This window comes from Hippopotamus amphibius, chromosome 5, assembly GCF_030028045.1.
Source record: "Hippopotamus amphibius kiboko isolate mHipAmp2 chromosome 5, mHipAmp2.hap2, whole genome shotgun sequence".
In the NCBI taxonomy this organism is placed as follows: Eukaryota; Metazoa; Chordata; class Mammalia; order Artiodactyla; family Hippopotamidae; genus Hippopotamus; species Hippopotamus amphibius.
Window position 1 is genome coordinate 116,489,257 of NC_080190.1, and position 19,826 is coordinate 116,509,082.

At 32.4% G+C, this 19,826-nt stretch overlaps 1 protein-coding gene across 1 annotated transcript in view; it reads right to left on the reverse strand.

Annotated features, from left to right (window-relative positions):
• Positions 1-11,214: 11,214 nt before the first annotated feature.
• Positions 11,215-19,826, reverse strand: part of LOC130853882 (uncharacterized protein C8orf34-like) — a 111,244-nt gene continuing 102,632 nt past the window's right edge. Inside the window, 2 exon segments of the mRNA XM_057736318.1 lie at positions 11,215-11,398; positions 16,376-16,548. Coding sequence (XP_057592301.1) covers positions 11,215-11,398; positions 16,376-16,548 — 357 coding nt within the window.

The window sequence follows — 19,826 nt, forward strand, 5'->3', positions numbered from 1 at the left end:
GTTATATATAAAAATACCTAGAAAGTACATTACTGAATATCAAAAGTAATTATTTCTGGGTAATATTTATTTACTGATTTTGACCTCTGTAATGCCATGTCTTTAAATTAAATATCTGTCTTTTAATATTCAAAAAATTATTATTTTAAATAAAATCTGATTCACAGAAGATTTGATATTAAAAGTCCCTAAAATTAACCTATGCTGACTTTTAGTATCAAGAGTTTTCCCCAAAAGAATTGTTCTTTGTTCAGATTTCTAGAATTTTTTGCTTATCAGGAAGATAATAAATAATGTGACCATGATGACAGTATGCACATTTGAACATTCAGTAGCACAGAGATGGTAAGATCCTGAAGCCATTATATGGCCAATAATGAGCACATATGACTTTTCTTGCTTTTTTTTTTTAACTGAGAATTATCTAAATTCCTGATTACTAGGGAAAGCAATGATACAATTTTAAAAATAAATTTATAAATGTGTATATTATGATGGCATTATGGTTAGAAAGTGTGTTTTAAACAAACAAGGATACAATTTCTAAGGACACAACCATGATTGTGTCTTGGTGGAAAAAGGAATAGCTTTATGAGCAAACAATCTGAACTTCATTGTAAAAAAAATGTTGCTTCTGTGATTTTTTTTTTAATGTGTGTTCTTAGGATTTTCTTTCTTTCAGTTAAAAGCTTTTATATCGGAGAATAACTTCTTTTACATTTGTAACTTTCCTTAACAAAATGGAGCTACTTGGAGCTTGTCTGTCCCTTTTGTGTTTAAACCATGTATGAACAGAGATATGTTTCCCATCTTAAACTACTTTCTACAAAAGATGTTCCTTAACTCAGCCACCAGGATGTTAGAAATCCAATGGTATCAGATATTAACAATGCTATTTGAGAGTTTCAGATCATAAATGTCCAAAGTCCATAAAAAAGAAGATAAGAACATCAGATTGTAGCCTGGAGAAAAATAAGAAGGAAAAAAATTTCTCCCCGTTTTCTCTCTTGATATTTTTGCTTTTATTATTGGATGTGAATTCTCTAAATGTGAGAAGATAAAATAATGCATTATATTATGAAAATACTTACAGCCTGCATAACCTTTGGAAAATGTTTACTTCTTTGAGCTAGTCTTGGAATGGTGCCTGTTTTATTCCCGTTATAAATTGGGAGTTACGGGGGTCAATAAAGTCTTTGTTTCTACAGGCAGATATCATCTTCTCCGCACTACAGAAGGACCTAAGAATGTCCATGATTGTTAATTAGGGAGGCAGTAATCTGGTAACAAAAACAAATAAATATAAGAGAAAATCAGATGTAGGTTTTTAGCTTTTCGTACTTAAAAAAAAGTTTCCAAAAAAAAAGTTTCAATATTTCAAATTGCTTAAAATAATTTCCATCAAGTTATTGGAAGAATTTCAACATTATAATGTTCTCTTATAATGGGGGGTACTGTCTTAAAATGGAAAACAAAGGCCAAAATTCCTTCTAAGACATTGTGTAAAAATTTAGGTTTATGTAACATAATCTTTTGAAAAAAGTAGTTTGTGGTCCTTAAAAGAAAGGAAAAAGCTAGAAGTAGGACTTCTACTCTCTAAAACAAGTAGAGAGTACTTGTTGAAATATCTAAATATGTGGAGCATATTTAGATGAAACATTTATGATAAAAGACAATAAACCTCTAAGGCAAAAATCCTATGGCCTCACTTTCTTTTTTACACGTACTAAAACCTTTGTGCTAGTTGAAGACAAGAAAGGAATTGATATAAAAATGATATCAATTACAGTAACCTTTTATTGTAGGTCTAATCCTTTATCAGATACACTGAGCACTTTATATAAATTATTGTACTTACTCTTCACAAAACCCTATGATACAAGTATTGTTATAATTCCCATTTTTCTGATGATGAATCTGATATTTGGAAGAAGGATGTTACTGTTCTCAAATCATAGAATTAGTAAGGGGCAATGGTGAAACCTGCAAAGAGGGCTACCTAAATGCAAAGCTCATGCATGCTGCTGTTATTCCTAACACTATGCTAAATTATCTTCCATAAAATCAGTCTCATAAGGTTAATTTCAATTCTGTTTTATGATATTAATAACACTCTACATTAAATTCTTGAAATACAGAGTCCCAAAACAAATGTCAGTAATTAACAAATAAATATGACAGCACTTAAGAGATGAAAAATATCTGGCCTAATGAACTCCCTTCTGACAATTCTTGAAAAACTAAGTTTTTAAAGAAATTAAAATTTTATATGGAATTTTAAGTTTATATTCTGATATAAGCAAATCTGTCCTATACCAGTAAAAGGCACTCATTTATCTTTTGCAGAAAACAACTAAGAAATTGAAAAGTAAAATATGTCACTAAATCTAATTTACCTCCATTAGAACACTGTCATATTTCTTCCCGTTATGTACTTTAGCACTCTTCTATTTAAAAGCTTCAGAACAATTTTCAAAAAATACATTCATTATTATTAAGAGTATTTCCTCTCTGCAGTTACTAAACATAAGACTACTTAAAAAGAAAATTATATTTCCATCCCCAAAGAAATTCATATACAGGACCAGTTTAAACACTTCAAATTTTGAAAAATGTGTTTATAAAATAACTTTTAAAAATTTGAATGAAACTTTATTTCACAAAAGCTACTGTTTTCAGATATTGAAAACTGGCAAATTTTGTGAGCACTCTTCTGTTAATGGATATTCAGTGCTCAACTTTGATAATTTCAAGGTTTCTACTTAGACATGATTAAATAAGATCTCAGCGGTATTATAACATATGAAAATCTAAACAAATTACTATAGTTATACAAGAAGTTTTAAGCAATTCAGAGAAGAGTTTTAATGCCTCTTTAATATCTATTGTTTTGATGTTAAATTGCAAATAATTGCTGAATTAATTACATTTCTTTGCACACTTTCAACCAAGAAAAAAATACAATACAGTCATGATTTTGTATCACTTTCAAATGGCTCTTACATAGAGTACAAAATTAATTCAAATTCAGTCAAATTATATGAAAATCATTACCACAGCTAAACAAATCATCTTGAAGTATAACATCACCATTTTATTAAGTATTTGAAATGGACAAATTTATTTCAAAAGCAACAAAACTCTAAAAATACTTAACACTGATTTTCAATTTGGTTGTGATTTGTTTATACAATGAATTAATGTAAAACCATCAAAACTGTGCTGTTTCAAAGATTTTCATACTTATCAATATAACTGAAAGAGTTTTTAAAGCTCATAGATTTTTCAACACATTTATGACTTTACTTACACAGAAGTATGTAAACATAGAGTACAAATTTCTGGTTCTTATATATCTCCTCCTTGTCTCTCCCCTGTTCCCAGCCCAACTCTTGCTAGCGGACATTCATCTGTATGCACAAAACATTTTTCTTTTCTTCCTAAAAAAACATTTATATGGAAAAAAATTAAAGACAGTAGAATAATTTGCTCTATATCCTTAACCAAATCACCATAATGTTTGTCCTTGCTTAAATATCCATATTAAAAATAGATGTAATACTTTGTAGTGGTCCAGCAAATACTTTGACCTGCAAATACATTTGTAGTTTTACATCCTTTCTCTTCAAGCCTTTGATTTTACCATCTTGTGAGAAACTTCTGTTTTCACTGTTGGATAGGCAATTTTGCAATGCTAAAGAGAGCTCCTTTTTTTCCCCGTGCTTATAACTAGACAACATGTATGTAAGTTACAGGACATGAATCTACTTGGAAGGAAAGTTTTGTATATAAATTCCAGTGTCTTTTTTCAAATATTCTTGTTAGGCAAGGCAAAAAGAAAAAAAAAAAAAAAAACACTTTCAAAGAATACCTCATTTTCATTCCTACAGCATCCCTATGTGACAGAAATATTTTTATCTGCATTTTACTATTAACTACTTGTAGTTCAGGTGACAAAACTAACAAGAGGCAGCATGAGGGCTGGAGCCAGTCTTAGAGTTCTAGACCAGTGCTTTGACCATATCTCACACTGCTCATGCCTTTGCAAAATAATCAGTGAAAAGCTACGGCCTAAATATGAAAAAGCACATTAACATATTGTTATATGTCAAAAATTTATAACTTACTTAAAGCAAGAAATAAGTATTAAACAACCTACCCACAGATATACTAATAACAGCTCTCTCTCAAATAAAGGAATTTTCACACAGGTATACAAATGAGATGAAAGACAACTGTCAATAATTTGTTTATGGGTTTAGATTTTATTTTCAAACTACTAACTTCATTCAGTTATGCTGACCTACTTTTACCATTGGAAAAAAAAAGTTTTTACCCATTATTTCAAATAGCTTATTCATCCCTTTATACAAATAAAAAACCTTAACAATTTACTATTATTTTTTTGTTCCTTGGTGAGTCGCCATTTTCTCCTAAGCTGTATGAGTGGAAAACAGATCATTTTTTGTTTTGTTTTTATTGCTCAGCTTTTTATTTTGTTATACATATATATGTATCTATTATTTTTCAAACTCTTTTCCCATTTAGCTTATTACAGAATATTAAGCAGTGTTCCCTGTACTATATACAGTATGTCCTTGTTGATTATCTGTTTTAAATACAGCAGTGTGGAAAAATTTTTAAAGAAAAAGGCAACATTTCTTATTAAATACCATAGAAGTAAATCAGGTAGGATGATATCTATTTTTGGTGGCATGCAAGTTCATATTTATTCAAAACACAACCTCTACACACAAACACTAGTTATCATCTGTAAATGTTCTGATATTTTTGAAAAGAAATACAAATGAAGAGTGAAGAGAATGAAGCACAAACCCAATTCCAAACATGAAACGAGTATGTCCAGAAAGCAGTGAAGGAGGCTATGAGTCACATCTAATGAAAGCAAAGTAAGAGTCCTAAATAAAGATTTAATGTAAAACAGAAGCTCATCAGAACCATGTCCTCAGGTCTATGCTAGAATCACTTCCTAACATGTAATTTTTCTACTCTAAGCAGTTCATTTTTCAAGTGCTCCTGTAAATATGATACCAGGAAGGAAGACAGAGATAAGGCAATACAAACTGCATTGCCCATAGCTTCTCAGCAAGACATCTTCTTATTTCCAGGAGACAATTCAATAGAGTTTGGTTAACTCAGAAACCTCTATTCCATGCTCTCTCTGTTGTAAAAACTAGACTTTCTAACATTTTATTCCTCTTGCTTCTGGATATATCACATCAAAAACAAAAAAGTGCACTGACCATACTTGCACTAAGATTAGAGCTCCTCACTGTACATTCAACACATCACCCGCAATAGAATCTCCTGAAGGACAGGAGGAAGGGCAGTCGTGTCGAAAAATGTTGACTCATGAGCTGTATCCAAATCTAATGAAACAAAAATTAGGGGTAAAGGCCACTGGAACTAGCATTTAAATAAGCTTCTCAAATGATTCTTAAGCAAACCAAATCTTGAGAATCATCCCTGAACAGTTAACAGTTTGTGAAGCATGTCCGTATTTGTGCAAATTTGAACTCCCAGGAATGTGCAGAGTCACTTTGTAAGTGGAGAAATTAATAAACCTATGAATGAATTAATGGACTAATTGAGAGCTGAATCAAAGACCTACAAAATGTTTGGTTCTATACAGATGCCAAAATTCACTAGATTCACTGTTCCCTCAAAGGCTAAAGAGGTCAAGGTAATTATAAAAACAAGGGCACAATATTCTTAGTGCTGTATATTAATATATATTAAAAAACGAGTACTATTCACACAGCAGGTACATGATAGTTGCTGAAGGATAATGTGTTTCAGTGGATTTTCTCAAATGTTTTCACTGTAATTCAGAGAGGCAAGCACTGTGCTATTCACCTCCACTCAGGCTACACTTCAACCCAAGCTCACTTGGCATTTGTGCAGGCAATGATGGCACTAAAGCAAGAGGAAGTCAGAATTCAGAAACACAGGACAAACTCTAAAGCGGAAGTATTTCATAGAATTTCTTTTACAATTTATCACATGGCTTAACAGGAGGAAATATTTATTATTTAGCATGTGAAAAATATATTCACACATCTGTGTACATATACCCTAGTTTTTCAATTATACTAATTAATTTAGTGGATATTTAAAAATATATATGCAGATTTTCTATGTTTGCTTAATAGTGGTCATCAATTGCCAGTATAATTACTGGAATTTTTGAGAATATCTAATGTTTAAAAATGAGAGCTACTTACATTGAGGTGATTTGGCAGATATTTTATTCAGTATGTTCTAGATTTAGAGTACTAACTTCAGTGGTACTCAAAATTGCTATGTCTTAACACCCACAAATTTGGATATTTTTAATCTCAAATATGTACCAATTCCATATGAAGTTACTCTGGTATATGCTGAATGAATTTCTAAGCAGTATTTAAGGCAATCTTACAGACAATATTAAAGGATCCATAAATTTAATTTTTGAAAGTCCTCAGACTTTTTCAAAGAATCATTTCACAAAGAATATTCATTTTAAAGTGACAAGTTTTCTGTCACCCTGATGCTCCCAATAATCAATACTCAAAAGAAATAAAGTTTGTATGAATACTATCCTGTGCTTTAGGCCATTTCATACATTTTGGTCACTAAAATACAAGTACACAGATAGGTAGGTAGATTTTTTCCTTCTAAATGTTTAAAGGCCCTTTCCCTTTTTTTTTTTTTTCTAACATCATTGAATAACAGCATCCATTTCTCATTAGGTGAAATGCAAGTTCTTATTTTGCAAATATGAGTGATTTCTGCTTCAAGAAGCAACCAATTAAAAAAAAAAAGAATTTGCCAAAGGATCAGCTTAATGTAATGAGTCCCTCTAGAAAATTAAGTTTATATGTTACATAATTTGGCAAGATACTGGGGTTTTAGAAACTCAATTACTGTATTCTGCAAAGAATACCAGTATAATTATACTTGTTCTTAATTATTAAATTTAAAATAAATAAAATATATTGCACTCACCTTGTTTGTTTTTGGTAACATAGTTTTAATTTTTATGTGGTTATAAAAAAGCTAAGACTAGGAAGTATAAAGCATGATTAATGCTATTTTTCTTTTTTAGCATTTCTGGAATGTGATTTTTAGATATTTGTCTCATCATCAACTCTGATAAAATCTAAAAAAAAAACTTTTTAAAGTAATTTACTAAAATGTGTAAGAAAAGTAGCTTTCAAATAATTCTGATGACATTTTAAAATGAGTATAATTATAGAGAAAAATCAAATACATAATTGCAATCAGTGTTTCATCAAAAATAAAATGAAAAGTCCATGTAATATAATGAAAGTGAACTCACATTTAGAAGCTGAAATATCTCTTAAACTAATGAAGTTCCTCAAATCGTCTGTGAAAGTTAATGGAGTAAAACATATAAAGATTTTTATAAATATCTTACTGGTCCATTGTAACTTGTTTCTCCACTTTTGAAAAATTATTGACTTTAATAACTTTTAAAAATAATGTGAAAGTTCTCATAGTTTTATTCACTGTGATCAATTACCAGCATAATCACTAACATACGTGAGAGTGTCTTATATTTGAAGTTGAGGACTACTTAGTTTGAGATGAATTGGCAGATATCTTATTCAACTTCTCCTGTGATTACAGCACCAATTCCAGAAGTGCTTAAAACTGTATATCTTAAAATTCCACAAATTCAGAAATTTTATTCTCTGGTATATATTAATTCCATATTAAGCTACTTTTTTGTACTATGAATTTATAAGTAGTATTTAAAGCAATTACAGAAAATATTTAATCTACTTAAAAGAAAATATTACAGTATTTTTACATGCCCAGTACGCTTAGGGAAGAAATTCACAAATATATAATTAAACAACTATGAAGAATCAAATGTTAATCAGTATGTATTAACAATGCTAGATTCCTTAACAAACAAAATAAGGGTCAGTAGTTTTACTACTTTGTATTAGTTCAACTAAACATCTTTTCCCCCTTCAAATCAACCAATTTTACTTAGGAATAATCCTTTGTTATATTAATGTTAACTAATAATTATACTTTTCACTTATTTATCAGCGCACAAAGGGTACAGACTGCCTCCCATGCATTATAAATAAAATTTTCAGCCAGTTACACCTGGTATAGGTAATAATGACAAGTTAAACCCTTAAAACACATAAGCTACGGCAAATTCATTCTAAACAATGTTGCGGATTCAAAAAGATATTTTAAATACCAGATGTCTCTGCTGCATTTTACAATGATTTCATGTAATAAAATTTTATTTCAAATAGGTTTTCAAGAACTTAGCATTTGTATTTTCCTCAAATATGTATAATCACTTATGTTTCTCTGGAATCAGTTTCAAAACTATTGTCTTAAAATTCTTTAATAATAAACAAAATGATGTAAATCTAATATTAAAAGGACTAGCAAGACAGATACTATATAGTTTCAAAATTGACTTAGAAGTATTGCATCAATTGATTACTGTAGGACTTGAAATCCAATGGAATATTAATAGAGATATACATGCCTACTGAAGACGCAGGTCTTAAAATTGAATAACTTAATAACCATTTTATTTCATACTCATACTTCACATATTCATCCAATACTATATCATGACTGAAAAATTCTTAGCTCCTGCATTAACTGAAATTATTCATGTACATCTGTTTGACTTCATGTAAGAAATGGGCCATTCATTACCTTAGTTAAAGGCATAAATAACATTATAAGTCATGAACTTAGAAACAATACCTTTGAAGAAAACTCAAGTCTATAGTTTAAATATATAATTCTAAAATAATAGAAAAATATTCATGGGTAGGAGTATTAGGGCCTTAAAGACAAACATATTTCATATCCAAATAACATTTTACTTAATTGACGAACTTGCTGGGCAAAACAATTTGTGGATAGAATTTTCTGTTATATGACCTTTGTTCACTGAGACAACTAGGCAACAGGGTTGCATGTGGCATTATTTTAGGGGACAGCTCAGTGGACTTAGAACATCCTATACTATTGCAGGGAAATTTCATAACCTAGGGACCAGCATTAGTAGACTGCCAGGTGCCTGTGCTGACATGTGGACTCACATGGTGAAAGTCCAAACCTGCAATGATCTCTCATTCTTAAATTTTCTCAGACCAGAGGCTAAAATGTCAAATGAAACAAAATTAGTGAGGACCAGCTGTTAATTGCTCACATCAGGCAGTCTCCAAAACCCAATCCTTTGGTCTTCATCTTGGGAGACTAGAAATTTCAGAACAGAGGAGCTGCGATCTAGGGATGCCAGCACTGAGTGGACACCTGAGTCTCCTTAAAGAATCTCGTGATATTACTGAAGTTAAATGAGTTCCTCCACTCTGACTAGACATTCCTGAGGCTATCAGAAGTCCCAAAGTGATCTGGAGAATGACTGGATTTCTTCAAGAGATTCTCTTTGCAAGACAGAGTATAACTGCCTTCATGTGGGTATCAACTGACTATGAGCTGTCGTAAAAAGGAAATAAGGAGGACAGAAGGGTATCTGCAAACCCAGTGTCACTGAACCAACACGCCAACACTGATGTCACACAGGCAACATCCATGAACAGTCACTGTTCCAGACTTGCCCCCTTCACTGCTACTGACCGAAGCAGAGGAACAATGTACAGGCATAATCATGGAGCACAGCTGCAGGAGTCCACGCCTACAACAGCAAACCTGCAGGGGTAACGACCACACTCTGCCTGCTGAACTACATCTACTCGTCCTCCGGGACTTACCAGAGGAATCAGTTTCTCTAGGAAACATTTCCTGATCACTGGCCCCTACTTCTGTATTAGATGTTCATCCTATGTACAACTCTGTGCTTAATCAAATTAGCAACTGTAGCAAAAAACATTGGAGTGATGTATTTACATTTTCATCTTGAAGACTAGAATGTAAAGTTCCTGTAAACCGAAATCACGATTATTTTATTTTTACATCCCCAGGACCAAGTCCAGTGCCTAGCATTCAGTAAACATTTGCTAGATGGAAGTTGAAAGAAGGCACCACCACCACCACCACCACCACCACATCTGGCACATCTGCCACATTAATGATTTGGAGGCAGGGAGATGAGATTCCTTAAAAAACACCTAGATTTAACAGTTCTTAAAAAAAGATGGACAGCATGAAGCGAAAATGCCATGACACAGTCTTCTCAATGCTGGAGTGAATGCAATTATTACAACATCAGAAATTATCAGTGAACCTGCCATTAATTAAATAACACCTTGTAGGCCTATGCATGGAGACCTATACTATTTATTATAATGATAGTATTTTACTACCATAAAATTGAAAACCCAGGAAGCTAGTTTAGAAAAAAATTTTTTTAAAAAATCTGTATACTTCTGGGGCCCCTTTTTCTATAGGTTAAACCTATCTGAAGCATTCCAATAATTTTATTATTTATTCACTTTCTAGTATATTGTTACAAAGTATTTGAAAACTGTTCTAATTATTTAGAATAGAAGAGCTAAAATCACTGAATTTAAAAACTCACTGTTTTATATGTGAAAAATTCACTCTGAAATAAAATTTCATTTCCTTCTTTTGAAAAAATGGTTTTACAAAAGGAAGTTCAATTTAAAAAAACTATTATGCAGAGATTTCTGATGAAACAAAAATATATTTACTTCATTAAAAGATACAAAAGGATTTCCTATGTATAAAAATTTCATGAAAGTAATGAGCCTATAAAAACACTGAAATCTCTGCGAACTTTCTTGTCTTTTATGGAAGACATAAAAACATTAATTTTTGCCCTTTTAACTCGCTTTTTCTAAAACACCCTTGAAACAATAGGGAGACATCTTGGAATGAGGACTGAAATATGTACTCTGGATGCATTTTATAGACAAAAGATGTGATCAAGGCAATCATAATCAGAGAATAAAGCAGACTTGAATTTGTATAACAATTGCACAGAGAATAAATCTTTAGTCAGAAGGTAAGTGCTGCATATACAAAGCACAAAGTACAGTCTAATAAATACTTCACATTCTCAGGTGATTTCAACTTAATTCTTACATGCAACTCCATGAAAGTCTAATGTAAAGTGTGTGCTAAAGGGTTTCTTTACCCTAAGACAAAACTACTCAAGACTTTTAAAATCTCTTAACCACTACGCACTTTTACAATGCCAGAAAAGAAACAGAGAAATTATTAATTTTTAAAATTACCCAGCAATTCCATTGCATCATCTTCATTATCAATATCATCTTCTGTTACCGATGGGGTGGGACTATGGACAGACTCAAAAGAATCTTGAGAGAGCATTGCTGCCAGAAGTTTCTTATGCTGCTGTTGCTGTTGTTTTAATCCTTTAGTCTTGGGCTCCACCTTTAAGCTGAAGAAATAGTTAAATGTTAATTTTCAATGATGAAGACATCATCAATTAGCTGTGGTAAATTATTTTGCTTTGCAAATCTATGTAAATTTTACACATTAGTAAAATTTTCCCCAAGGATAATGGAAATACAGACTGTCTTCTTTCTAAGAAAGACATCCTTCGGTACCCCATTAACGATTTCCTAGACGGGTATCTGTGAAGAATATGATAAACTCCTTCTCCATTTAAGGGAGGAGGTGCTAACTGGCTCCTAACAACTGTTGCCATTTGGGAATTAAAGCCCACCGTCAATGATTTTCTAATTTTTTAGAAGAGGTAGAAAGTCCAGATCGTTATAAAAAATTCCCTGATTTACGAAACAAATGCATGCGAAGCAAAACACATGTAATGGGATGACTATTTTAACGTACTATAAGATTTTTTAATGAAAACTTTAATTTACATAATTAAAATAAATTTCCTCACTAGTCCCATCATGTTGCCTAGATCTGGGGGTAGGACAGGGTAGAAGGAGGGATGGAACCAGAATTGGCATTTAAATGACTCTCAGTGCCCTCCCGTCTAAAAGAGTCTTTGTAAATTTGGTAGAGTTTCCTCGCGATAAAGCCAGCCTCCTTTGGGTAAAGAAGCCAGTCTTTCATGGCTCTCTCCTGCAACTTCCCAAGACAATGTCTGACTGGAAAACTTAACATGTCCATGTGGCAACCATACATAGTTTTAAAATTTTTCCCAAAGTTCTTCTCTTTCCTATAATCTGATTTCTTTCCATATTATTGCCCAAAGGAAGAAAATGGCAGATGTCACCTCATGAAGGAAAAAGACATGATGAAGAGGAGGAGGTTTCCCTCAAGCAGGAATAAAATAAGAATTAATTTAAGTAGATGTAATACACATCCTCCAACTTGAGAGAGATGAAAATCCAGAGAAATGGAGAGGTTGGCAGTGAAACAAAAGAAGGAAAAACAAATAGACTGGAATGTGAATAATGAGGAACAAGTGGCAGATAATAAATGCATAACTCCCATTCATCAGCTGACAATGACCAAGACTATTTCATGAAGGTTGAAGCAAGTGTTTTCTTTAGTCTCATTAAAATACATAATTTGGTCATGAAGATAGTGCTGGGCTATAAGAATTAGACACTGATTGAATCCAAAATGTTGCCTGTCTAATAATAAAAGTTCACCTATGAGTCTATGAGTCCAGATGACTAATAATGTGTTCCATAAAATAATTATTTGAAATAGGATATGTATTTCCTAAATAAGTAAATAAATAAATTCCTAAATAAATGAGAAGAGAACAAATTTTGAATTTATTAAAATGACCTCAACAACATCCTGAAATATATGATTTAGCTACATACTTATTTGGTTTTGAAGAGAAATTTGTGAGTCACAAGATACAATTTTTGTATGTTTTAGATATTTTTAAGGTTTCTGTTCTTTGATTACTTTGGGAAAATCATTTTTGACTAATCAATATTCTTTGTGCTTAAAATCTGCATGTGAGAATGTTCCTAAATTACTAAGTTTGATTTAAACTCTGCCACATGCATTACATATTTTCTAACATATCTACAATACTCAAAATTAGACAATATTATGGTTATTTCTTTATTCTTGTTTATTTTCCATCGTAGCACTTACCACTACTTGAACTTATGACATAAATTCATATACTCACTTGTTTATTATTTGTCTTTTGCTCTCAAGAGAGGTGATCTAAGAGGAGGGGAACATTTCTAGGGTTTGTTAACAGATATTTCAGAAGCAATTATGAGCTTTAATGAAAAGGAACACTTCATGGGAAGTGAATTTAGCTTTTAATATTTAATGTGTATTTCTAAGCTGTAAGATTTTCTATTCATTTTATGGCTTATTTACTATCTAATAGCAATGTTCACTTAACGAACAAAGCTGATTCACAAGAGCTATAATATTTATTGATATTATTCTTATTTTAATAAAGTGGTCCAGGTTAGGGGAGCTTTGTTAGGCTTTCAAGGCTTGATAAGCCTATTTAAAAATTCATGTTATAATTTAGCAAGTAATCTTAGAAAATCTATTACTCAGCTATTGCAAAGTCTGATTAGGATGGCTCAAAATAGAAGTATATAGGTTTATTAACTCAACTTTTCTTTACATTAATATTATCAGTGTGATGATTTTAATAACTCTAAATGTGCAATGAATATATATTCTTTCCCACTAAATGGCTAGACAAGCCATGGCAATTGATGACAACCAGTAGTACATGACAATCATAGAAAGCTTGCGATCATTCCCTAACACATTCACCTCTCTCTTATGAACCCTTCTCCCTTTTCTTGCTCAGATGCTTTAATTTCTTTCTTAAACTCTCTTAATCTAGAACCTCTTAGAGAATCTAAGAAAGATGTGGCAAGGAAAATGTCCATTTGCACACACATGGAATATTTTGCACATGTAGGGGTCATGAACTCCACGTCAGTAGCTCATCTTATTCTATTAGTTTCTCCATATTGCCTCATAACTGCCTTCATTTTAACCAGAACTTAACCTTTCAGGTGACGGCTATGTATACTAAAGTTGTTGACCCACTTCACACAATACGGTATTTGTAGGACCCAAGGGAAAATTCAGGTAAGGTATATCACTAAAAAAAAAAAAGTTCCAGGAAAAAATGGTGGGTAAGAGTCTACCCATAAGAGTCTCAAGGTTTAGTACCATTTATTTAATCTTCTCTAATCTAATGGTAAAAGTCCAGCCTGCAATGTACGTATTGGTCTGAAAGAGGGAAAGTGGACTATGTACTAAACGTGGAGTGTTGTAATAGCTGCCATTCAAATAAGACTTGAGCAAATAACAAGAGGGAAATCCATGATAGGAAAGGAATTAAAAGTTAAGACAGACTATAAACAACCTTCTTATAAATAAGTTTTATTAATCAGATGTCTACTCACAGCCTTCTCTGTGCCTCCTCCACTCACATAACAGAAGCCTACTGACGATGGCGCTGCGCCAGGTCCAGTAGGGGACAGAAGAATGCAAGAAGTCATCCTTGAAAATTAAGTCTTCTCTTTCTAGAGTCTAGAATATTATTTAGTCTGTTAATGTTTGACTGTTAAGTTATAAGACAAGACCATTACTATTTAAGGGCAAAAGCTAATACTCTAGTTACAAACTCTAGACTCATTAAAAAATTGCTCCCCAATCTGTTTTTATCCATTCAAACTAAATCTAATGCTATGTGAGTTCCTGGTATAAATTCAGAAATCCTGGTTTTGTATTAGAGGATGAAATATAGTTTCTAACTCATACTTTACTGCTACTCTTTAAATTTAGTTCAGAAAGCATGCATTCCTTTTTTCTCTAATGGGGCATCTGGGCAGGATTTTACCAATTTCTTCATTTCATGGGTAATATATCAAGTCATAATTTAAAGACAGATAAAAATAAAACTGAAAACAACTTTTCAAAACAACTGTTTGAGTGAGATCTTCATGGAAGGAGTTTTCTGTGTAATGGCTTTGACTAGGACTGTAGGAAAGATTCTCCTTTATTGGATATTCAAGAGGGAATCAGAGCTCACTGCGGCTAGGAAGAAAATAGAAGCACTAACATTTGCCATAAATATCTCCTATTTAGTATTATGACTAAGTGAAAGCAAAATGAAAGTCAACATTTCTCTATTTCATATTTAAGAACTAAAGATCTAGCAATGAATAAAGATAAAGGTCTAGTGGGTTTCATAAGTCTAGTGTTAAAAATAAAATTACCCTTATTGACAGGTGAAATTGATCTGACATTTCACGAAAGACGGTAAATGGATTTTTAGAAATGGTTTTCTTCTCCTTATACGGTACACTTCAACTATTTTAATAATTTAAAAGTTCTTTCTCATGGAAATAGAATCAATTTTCTATATGCCTCAAGCACATTAGTGAATATTCTGAATTTCCTTCCCTTCAGCCAAGGGATAAGTCAAAGTAAAAAACCCCTGAAAGCTACTACATTGTAGAAAATACAATTTTCTCCTTTAGAAAGAATAGTTATTGGCTGCTGCTAAATTTAATGTAGGAAATATAAAGTTACTGTGGCTATGCTATACAAAGGAATCACTCTTCTGTGGTGGTCAGCTAGTAACACTCACAGAAAGTTTAAGCTTCTGTTACATTTTATTTCATGAGTACTTTTTCTCAATCTCCTGTAAGCCATGCCTCAATAATGCTTTTTCATTCCAACTTCCTTGTAGGAATTTTCATTTTTGTTTTGAATTTTACTCACTGTACTTAGTATTACAAGAAATGGCTGTACTGACTATATTGATACTTTTTCTAAAAAAATATGATCTAGACTTTTCAAAATTACCCCACTTCTACCAGTATATGGAAACAAGGCAAATCTTCTGACACCATTTTGAGCATCATAGGGCTGAGTAAAATGAATTAGGGACTTTCAAATTCACAAATCATAATAGTTTCAAAAATAATTTCAAAAATTAAACATAGAGAATGTAAATAATTATATTTGATCATAGTTATAAACTCTAAATTAAAATGGTTCTAAACCAAGGTTTCTCTCTATATTCCATCTAACTCCACCTTTTCTTCTCGTTGAATAACTAGATTTCTCTGGTACATCAGAAGTCCTCCCTCTCCAATCTTAACAGTCAGCCCAATAATATAGCAGGTCCTGTCCAATATTATAGTAGGCCTCAACTGAAAGTTTATGTCCTTGAAATTATTTTTCTATTTGGTTCTAGTAGCAAGGAGATGATAATTTTCTTAGATGTAAAGAAAAAAATCAAAATCAAATCTAAAAGCAAATCTAAATAAATTCTAATTTTAAAGCAGAGAAATTTTTATCTTATGTGTAACATAATTTTCTATATAGAACTGCCAAGAGTTATTTCATCAAAACCAAGCACTTCATTTCTCCTTTGCTTTAAACGATTAAAATATTCAGAATTTTAGAAGACGTCTCATCTCACCTTCCTGCAGGGCTAGAGCTATTATCTTCACTTTCCCATGGTTCATTTTTACTTCTTGGAACTGGGGGCTGTAGCATTTCAGCGGCTAGCGGATCAGCGTCATTCTCTTCTCGACCAATCCACTCTCCAATCACACGGGGTCTCAAAAGAGAAGAATTAAATGCCACTGTTTCCTGAAGAGAAGAAAAGAATTTCTGTGCCTTAGATTGCATATTCCCATTAACAGGACAACAGGGAAATAATCTTATCTAGACTTTAAACTGCTTCCTCAAATCAAAATTTTCCTTTTTTCTTTCTGAATTGACTTAAAATTCAGTTCTCTCCATCTCTACTAGATGACTTACTCTATATGATTTGTGCTGACTTGTGAAGGCTACTGTGATAAAGGATCCAGAAGTGAAAGCTTTGATTTGGATGGCTGCATGTTTGTTCTCAGGATGGAGGAGCAGGATTAGCATTTATGACAGAAGGAGGAGTGTATGGGAAGGCCCACATCATGAAAGAGCTTGGTGCTGCTAGAAAATGGTACATAATTTCTCAAATATGGAGGAAACTGAGGTGGAGTCAAAGTCAAGAAGAGACAGGGCTGGAAGGATGCATTGGCTCCAACTGCAAAGCATTCTGGACTTCTAGAAATCCAGTAGAGGTTAGAAGCAGAGCAATATCAATGATGGGCATGCTATGATAATTCAAGAAAATGCTAAAGTGAACGCTTCATACACTTGGATATGATGTGGCTCTTAAAATGGTATTTTAAATATTTAAATCATTTAATAATTTAAAATGAATACTGAACACGTGCAGCTGCTAGGGATATCTTGGTACATGGGGAAAAAGCAGATTAAAAAGCAATACCTACTGTATGATCTAATTTTTGTTTAAAAAATTCATATGGGTGTCTATCCATGTGCCATCTCAGCCTACCAATAAACAATGTTCTTATCGGACCGGCCCGTGTGGTTCTTATTATGAATGTAAGACACCTTTCAGCAATCACCACTGGGAAACTTGAAAAAAATAAAAGGTTTATTACTTAGGGAATCTGGAAATTACACAGTACATCTGGTGCCACACAATGAGGTTCAGTGGGGGGAGAGAGAGAGCGCGTGAGAGCAAGCATGGGCCTGGGTTTCTGCTTTTACTGGGGTCAAAGGTGGGGCGGAGGGCTAAGGGTTTCTTGCGCTCACTCTTTATTGGTGATTTTAAAACAGAGAGTGGAAATTTAAGGCAGAAAGAGAAAAAAAAAAGTGGCCAGTTGAAAAAAATAAATCGTGAGTTATTAAAATCAATTAAGACCTCTAAAACTAAAGAGCCACAGTGTGGGGAGGGAACCTGGCCCTCTGCAGTATGTTTATCAGAGACAGCCACCTCAGTAATCAAAGCTTCAGTCAGAAACTTGTATTATAAAAATAAAAACAAACAAACAAGAACTGTCAGGGTTTATACTATACTCCATCAACCCAGCATTCATGGACTAACCCATTCATTTATTCATTCTTTTATATTTATTATGACCTACTAAGTGCCATATATAGCTTGATTCATTGGGAAAAACAATGGTAGGACCAAAATTTAATGGTTTTATCTGAATGGAGGGAGTACAGGTAATTTTAATTCTTCTTCTGGCATTTCAATGTCTTTTCAATATTCTATGATAAATACGCACTTGTCTTATAATGAGAAAAAATGTATTTTTAAAATATCTTGATCTGAGAAACACAGACTTATAATTTGTAATATTATAAGAGTCTTGAACAATTCCTTAAAAACTTAGATGTGATCTTCTGAATCTTTACAATTCCCCCAAATATTATACAAATACAATATTATCATATATACAGTGTAGCATTAATATACAAACACATCAAAATCAACATGTAAAATATAATTAAGACATATTTGATGAACATTTATCCAAGTGATAAGTGACAGAAAGTAGCTGGATATCTTAATATTGATTCCCCAGCCTACACGAAAATGTAGCAGATAAATTTCAATGTTTGCATAATGTAGCAAATAACCTGAAATCCTTCTGTATTTATATTCCCAGAGCCAGGAAATCAAAGCTTGCAGCTGTGAAATCATGCAATCAAATCAAAGTTTTGCAATTACTGGAAAGGCATGTTCATCTGCCACAATTTAATATCATTTGAAGCACAAGAATTAAAATTAACAGCAATACTGTTAAATTTTAAGTCTATATTTGCATTTAAGGGCAGATTAAGGAAAAAGACATGTTTTAGGGAAAAATACCTATAAACATATTTACAGCCTCAGAATCAGTTTTGGCCTATGTGACTTTGAAATGTTATTTATTCTCTGAATTTTGTTTTCTCCAACTGTAAAATGGTCATGATAGGAATTATAAAACCCACTGTATCAAATGAATTAGTAGGAAGCATAGTTAAACCACAGAACTCTGTCATATGCTAGATACAATTATTTAAGGATGTGGGCTGTATTTATTAAACCACTTCTAAATATGTGACATATCTTGGGAAAAATGGTACAGAACAGCAGGAATGCATGAGTCAGGTAAGAGGAGATGCTTGGTTGTCAATACAGGCAGAGTAACAGAACAGGGAATTGACAGTACAGATTTTCATTTTATAAAGTTTCATTTTACAGATAGTATATTAAAAAGATTGGATAATTAACACAATGCTATCAATCTCTACATACTGGGACAAAACTGGGCTTAATAAGAATTGGGACAAAGAAACAGACCACTGTAACAACAGAAATGGGTGAGTTTAGGCATTATAAATATAAAAAAAAATGAAACAGGATTTAGAGTTGAGAATGATCATAAAGTTGAGAACTGCTGAGAGTCAGAAATAACTTTTTGGTTGCTTATTGGTAAATCAAATGATAGATGCCACTGCTGTTGGAGAGTAGAGCACAGAGAGAGGGATAAATGGTTTGATATGCAGCCTGTTTAACTCCAGCTGGCAGCAGAAATTTAGTGAGAAATAGCTGACGAGAAAGCAATACAAAGAGTTGCAAATAGGGTCAGAGGAGTTTAGGGAGTAAATATTTTACAGGTGGAAAAGTGGGACTCTACTATTTTTATTTTTCAGAATGCACAAAGCTGTTTTTATTCCTTTATGAAAATGTTGTATCTCTAAAATTTCTTGAATATAGTCCATTTACTTGTAATAGAGTAAAATAGATTTTTCTTTGGTTCTATTACTTATATTTGATTAAGCTAAGTAAAAATCTCTCCATAAATCTTTATGAAAGGATTTCAGTGAAGAAAAGCAGTTCCATAAGTATCAGTATATGGCAAAAGAAATTTTAAAACTGCACACTGAATACAAGAAGTTTTGGAAAATATTTTAAGTACATGGATAAATAAAACATTTAAAATTTCAGTGCTAAATGATGTAAATCCTAATGATTCCTTAGAAATGCATAAATATATATTCCTTTGCCCTCCTAAGGCTAGAGG